Source organism: Mus caroli, chromosome 6, assembly GCF_900094665.2.
Source record: "Mus caroli chromosome 6, CAROLI_EIJ_v1.1, whole genome shotgun sequence".
Taxonomy (NCBI): Eukaryota; Metazoa; Chordata; class Mammalia; order Rodentia; family Muridae; genus Mus; species Mus caroli.
In genome coordinates this window covers 25,597,399-25,603,807 of record NC_034575.1, presented here as the reverse complement: position 1 = coordinate 25,603,807, position 6,409 = coordinate 25,597,399, and the positions used below count along the sequence as shown (strand labels likewise).

General features: G+C 49.4%; 1 protein-coding gene across 1 annotated transcript in view; it reads right to left on the bottom strand.

The window, feature by feature from the left end:
- Positions 1 to 2,519, bottom strand: part of Mest — an 11,380-nt gene extending 8,861 nt beyond the window's left edge. The window contains exon 1 of the mRNA XM_021165178.1: positions 2,234 to 2,519. Coding sequence (XP_021020837.1) covers positions 2,234 to 2,259 — 26 coding nt within the window. The 5' untranslated portion in view covers positions 2,260 to 2,519. The remainder of the gene's footprint in view (positions 1 to 2,233) is intronic.
- Positions 2,520 to 6,409: the final 3,890 nt, after the last annotated feature.

Below are 6,409 nucleotides of genomic sequence, written 5' to 3'. Positions count from 1 at the left end.
TGGGCACTATGAGGTTTGACCCCATCCCCCCACCCCACCCCTTCCCACTCCACCCCTCCCCTGCCCACTCCACCCCTCCCCTCCCTACTTCACCCCTCCCTTCCCCACTCCACACCAACGTGACAATGGCATAAACTTTACCAAGAAGAATGTAATAAACACCTTTACCCTTTGACATCTGGCAGTCACTGTACTAGCTCACTACCATTCTTTCCAAGCACATATGTAACTTACTGCATGGCCTTAAGCAGAGAGCTGCTCCTGGGTTCTAACACATACATATCCTCTGGCCAAGTGAATCCCCATTTGGCACTACTGTCTGCATTTGGGCTATGGAACTGATGAGGGGAGAGACCAGGAGCATTCCAGTAAGCAGCTTTGCCCTGACCCTGAATATCTAATCTCTTACAAGTCTGGGCAGCAGATTATATTTGTGCATTCTTAGCAGACTCTTGAGGTGGTTCCCTTTTATTTAATTAAGACCCCACCCCCACACCTAGCACTCAAGACTTTGGGGGGGGGCGGGGGGAGCACAGATTTGTGGCCCCAGCTTGCCATGCCTGGATTTCAAAGGTCCAGATCAATTTATCCTGGAGGCAAGAAATAAGGCAGAATTAGAAACCATTTTCTTTGTGACCCGCCATGGTCACCAAGGAAAGGGTTCTCTAAAGAATTGGGATAGTGCCTCCTAAACTAAAGCTACGTACATTAATTAGGAAGTGAGCTACAAATAAAACCGCTGTCTTTGTATATGAGTGCACCCTATACATAACACATTACCTGCAATTTGATGAAACTGACTGGGTTTTTTTTTTGGGGGGGGGGCTCTCTGTAAACCTAAAATGGTGGGTAAAAACCAACACCCCTTAGGAACCTCAGCTGCCTGCCTCAACTTTAGTCAGCGCTGAGACTTTTTATTCCTTCCTCCAAAGTCACTGTCCAATAAAGTCACAAGGCTTTGGATCTACCTTTCGAGGCTATACTAGAAATGACTGGCACAGTGCCAGAACACGATGGTTTTATCTCAGTCTGTTATCCACAAATGCAGGTTTTAAGGCTGAACCTCCTTGAAAAGCAAAAGCATTAAGTTTGGGGGAGGGGGGTCTTTTTGGTGTTACTGCTCATTTCCTCAGAACCCGTTTGGTCCTGTTACCTGTTCATACATTTTCATGTAGCCTCTGGGGCATCCTTGCTGGACTCACTGAATCCGCAGTGACTCAGCAGAACGCCGGGGAGGGGCGCCTACTGCAGAGCGAACAGGGGCTTCCTGCTGGCGCAGGGAAACAGAGGTGCCACACCCACGCTCTCTGGACCATACCTCAGTGCACCTCCTCCATGCAGGAAAGGGGGGGCAACCTTCCCCCAGCCATTCTCAGCTTTAGTTACCTTGGTAAAAATACCCCAAACATTTTAAGATTTTTAGCAGTCAAGAAAACTAGCAATCGGACAAAAAGGTTTAAACAAATATTTTTAAGTCCACTCTCTATTATTTGATGGTACCATGATTTAGAGCAAAAATTCAACACACCCGTACAACAAACTTTACGTGCCTTGATTTCTTACTGCTTTAAATGATGTAAAAACATATTTATCTAATACCACCAAACCAGCCCACCTGACTCATTCTTATTGAGAACTGTGCCGTGCACCCACAAACCAAAGCAAACAATTCTTTTTACATTTTAAGAGCCTGGCCGCGTGCCGGTGTCCCCCGGGGTTTCCATTTCTAGCTCCCAAACAACACTTACAGCCGTGGCCACACTGCGCGGCACGATCTAGTCGCACCTATGCGGTTAACCACGCCACTGTGAGGCCTGAACCTGGAAATTTTAAGTCGCTCTGCGACAATCTCGGCTCCTGAATTCCTAAATCACATGCCGTGGTCTAGAAATCTTAAATTACGCCACAACAATGACCAGCTCTGAAGATCCTAGAACACACCAGGCGTTACCAAGGTTCACGAATCCTAAATTGCTTCACCACCACTTCCTAAATCGTACCACAACGAAGACCCAGACAAAAAAATAATAGCCTTTTTCTCACATGTTAATGTAAAAAATCCTCAAATTCGTAAATCTCACGCGACTAAACCCTGGTTCTAAAAATCATCAGTGAGGGTGATTCCGAGAGTTTGGGCTGTGCGGCAACCTTTGGGTAAGGATTTTTGCCTCCCGCATCTCCGGGGTGCGGGCCGGCCACACCCCCTCTGGCGGCACGGGCTGGCAGCACCCACCTGCGCAAGCGATCTCGGCGCACCATGGCCGCATTATCCCATGCCGCCCGCCGCAGGATTGCGGATCACAGGGCGCGCCGAGGCGCCCACAGCGATACAGGATCGAAGGTGGCGTCTGCGCAGCCTACGGTCCGCGCAGGGCGGCCCGCGGCAGCAGAGGCAGAGGCAGCAAGCAGCAACTCGGGCGAGCCTGCAGCACTACGCCGTTTGGCGAGGTGCGGCTGCCGCAGAGGAAAGCTGCTGCGCCTGAGAAGAAGCACCGGGATGTGCTGGTGGCCGAAGCAGAGAGGAGCGAGCGGGCACCGACTTTTAAAGCCCACGGAACCCCGCCTCTAGCCCGCCCATCCTGCCGCAGCGCCCCTCCTTCTCGCTCCCGCCGCAGAGCCCCTCCCCACCGCTGCAGAGAAGGGGGGCCTTTCCCGTGGGCGCCTCCAGGGGTATTGACCCCGCTACCCCCTCTTTCCTTACAGATCTCTAATCCTGAACCCCAGATACTGGTGAAGAAAGCCTTCCCATGTGTTAATGCCGCGGGCGAGGATGACAAACGTCTGAGATAGTCCCTCCCCAACACATCCCTTGGACCACGCACAGGTCCCTAGCCCCTGGAAGACATAAATCACCCCAAAGCTAGGGTTCTTGTTGCGGCACCCACTTCTTTTCTACCTCCTACGTGGGTTCTGAGCCCCAAGAGTGACTACACATCCAAAAATTCGGGTCACCAATGCGCGGCAACCCCAAGCCCTTAGCCCATGATAACAAAGAAGGAAAGGCACACTAAATGGCTAGGGAATGGACAAATTCTCTGGTATCTGTGGCTAAGTGGACACATTCATGGACAGGCTGCGATCACATAGAATGGGCCAAAGTCACCACCACGGTGGCACCGGTACATTTCCTTTGCCGCAGCACAATGTGGTCCACATGCCAGAAGCTACTGCAGCGCCCTACTGGAGCAGCGTTGGGGACCGTTCATCGGGGGCACAAGCCTCCTTTACATGCAACACAATCACAGTGCAAACACCCTAGAGGTGCGAACAAAACTGTAGATTTTTTTTTTAATCCCAAATCCCTTAAAAGTCATCTTTCACACCTTCGCAAAGTGCGGAGCATCTTGATGCCTGTGTGAGGTTTGGAACGTACCCTGAAATTCTAGCAGCCTAGGCGCGGGCAAGCTAGGGATGCTGTGAACGCAGGTCGGCCCAGCGGGGGCGCTGCAGGCCTCTCTTCAGAGCCTGGTTTGCTGCAGCTTTGGCTTTGCAACGTCCAAGCCCAACCGCGCAGTCGATCAAGATTGGGCCAGAGAACTGCAATGGGTCAGTCGAACCCTTGGGGGATCTAACCTGTGGGCATCTTCCCATGTTCGGGGAGTTCGGGACCACCCAGCATACACTGAAAATGCCAGCACCTGAGAGAGGGTCATCAAAACACGTAATTCGGTCCAGGGTATACTTCTTCGGGGACTGCAGGAAACAAATGCTTGTGTGGGGCCTCCGCAGGCGATGCACAGGATCGTGAAGTGAATGAGGGATCGGAGGGTGGCACTTTTTTACATTTTCTTTTTGATTTCAGAATATTTTCTGTCATGTCGGGCCCTTCTTTCTCAGCCTAAGACCCTCAAAGTCTGAAACCATGTCTCATTAACCTTTTGTATCCCAGATCCCGCCATGGAGTGGGCAACAAAGCAGGCCCCTAACAAATACCGCATGAATAAGTTCAAGAATTTGAGGGCGCACAGGGGAGGAAGTAATTAAGGGGAGGGAGGAAGGGGTTGTCTTGAGTGATGAATAGACATTTACCAGAGACAAAGAACATTCCAGCCCGAGGGGACGGCTTTCGCCAAGCACCGGGGGCTCTGCACCGTAACCTTTGGTTTTTTCTTTAAAAAAAAAAAAAAAAGTGTTTCCTTTGGGCGCCAGCGCCGACTTGGGGGCTGGGGGCGGAGAGGTGGAGTGGAGGGCAGAAAGAGTAGTTCATCAGAAGGAATGTGGAATGTGTCCTAAATGAGAAGCTGCGGATGTTTAAATCCTGTAAGACCGCAATTTAAATTCACCCCTTTACAAGTAGAGGATTACCTACCTATATTAACTAACCACCAAACCTTTTAAAGACTGAATTACTTAGCAAAATTTGCACTGGTGTTTTCTACAGAGTAAAGCCATTCTGATCTTAACAAGTTCCCGCACGGAAAGCCTCTGCATTATCTATTTTCATATTCGCTGTCAATGGAACCTTTGAGCCTTACAAACAATTCCACTTTCATTCTCACCAGGCCGAAGCACCAGCATCTAAGATGAAGGCAATTTTCTAATTAATGGATTGAGTGCCCCACAATGGATCTCATTCTGAAGGCCGGGGAACAGTCTACCCACAAGGAACAAGAGGGTCGGTGGGGAGGGGAGAGGGGGGCACGGTTAAGCCCCGGAGGGGAGGAAAGTCGGTGAAAGCTCTGAACCACAAAAGCAATTCCAGTCCAAGCCCAGGGGAATCCTTCTTGCTCGAGGTGACTAGGAATAACTTGGGTGGTAAAGGGCGGGATGCAGTTGAAATGGCGTGGAACGCAGAACTGGTTAGGGAGAGAAAGCGGGTAGCAGCTCGGACACAAAGGCTGAGCCGCAGGAAGGCGTGCACTGCTGGGGACCAGCTAAGGCTGGGAGAAAGGCTTTTAAAAGTCCAATCTTAGGGAATCTTGTAACCAGGACTAACTTATTTCTAGAAGGAGCTTCCTCCGCAGCGAGGAGAATGTGACCTACGTTCTAAAACCCCTTGAGCACCTGAGAAAACACGAAAGTTGATAAATGAAGTCAGTTCCTGCTCGCGCTTGCTGCTTGCGGTACCCTGACTTCTAGCAGACATTTCCATTAGCGGTTGTGAGCCACAGCAGAGTGGCCTCGGCCAGCCGCATATCGGGACGTTGCCTTCACATCCTTCTGTACCATGGTTCACATCAGAACAGCAACTCAGATGTGTGCAAAAACCAGCAGTGTAGAAACTTCTCCATTTACCATATCACAGCAGCAAGCAGCAAGAAACCACCAGCCCGGCTTCTACCGTAGGTTCAATCATCCTTTCTGATTTCTAACCCATTTTGAGCACTGTTAACAGGTTGGACAAATCCAAGGTAGAGCAACTTTCTAAAGCCAGAGTAACAGATTTGAATAAACCACTAAAGGGCAGAATGTGGCAAACCCGTTCGACCCAATAACACTTTGTTAAAGAGATTTAGAGCTTTACTTGATTTAAAAAAAAAAAAAAGGTTTCATTGAGCCTATGGAAGATGGGTTTGGTTTCTTATTTTTAAACTACTGTGTGTCTGCAGTTACACAAATATACTTGGAATAACCTAATCCTGTGCTTTTTTGCTCCTCAGGCAGCACGGAGAGTATTTTATTCTGCTCTACAGAGTCGATATTAAGAAACATTTAGACATGCAGGAATGTATTTAGGGTAAAACTAAAACCTTCTGTAAATCATGTGACTCAACTGGCAAAGCAACCGGCATAGCTTAAGTTATACTATGGGCATATCACACACACACACACACACACACACACACACACACCGAGCACGCCCCATTTTCACAGGAACTGGCTAGGTGAGACTTTCCATTCATCCTCAAGAAACAGCAGCAGCTCAGGGTGCCCTGTGCTAAGGCAGAAGAAGCTAGGAGCTGAACCCTCTTGCTCCTGGAGTTCTTTGCACGGCCCCACACTACCTCGCTGTTTGAAATGACTGGGCATGTTTAGTCTAAAGAAAAGGAGCCTTGTGGTGTGAGTGGAAGGAGGAAATGTGTTTGCAGTCTTCAAATATTTGTGGAAGCGGTGTTAGACATTTTATTCCATATGGCTCCAAGGAGCACAAATGGCACAGAAACAGAAATCCATTCAGCATAAAGAATTTTCCAAGCCTGCCAGCGAGGGTTGAGTGGGCTCATGACAAGATCCCCATCGCTAGAGACCCAACGAGCTGGCAGCAGGGATGTAAAAGTCCCGGTCTTTAGCTCAATGAATGGCCTTTCAGGGTTTTTGTTTTGTTTTGTTTTTTTGTTTTGTTTTGTTTTGTTTTTACCATTCAGTGGAAATGAAGGCACAGAGAGGTGCTGGCTTGGCCAAAGCGATGCATTTGCCCAGGGAACAAATCTACCACCCAGTCTTGCCCAGTCACGATCCTCAGTCAGGG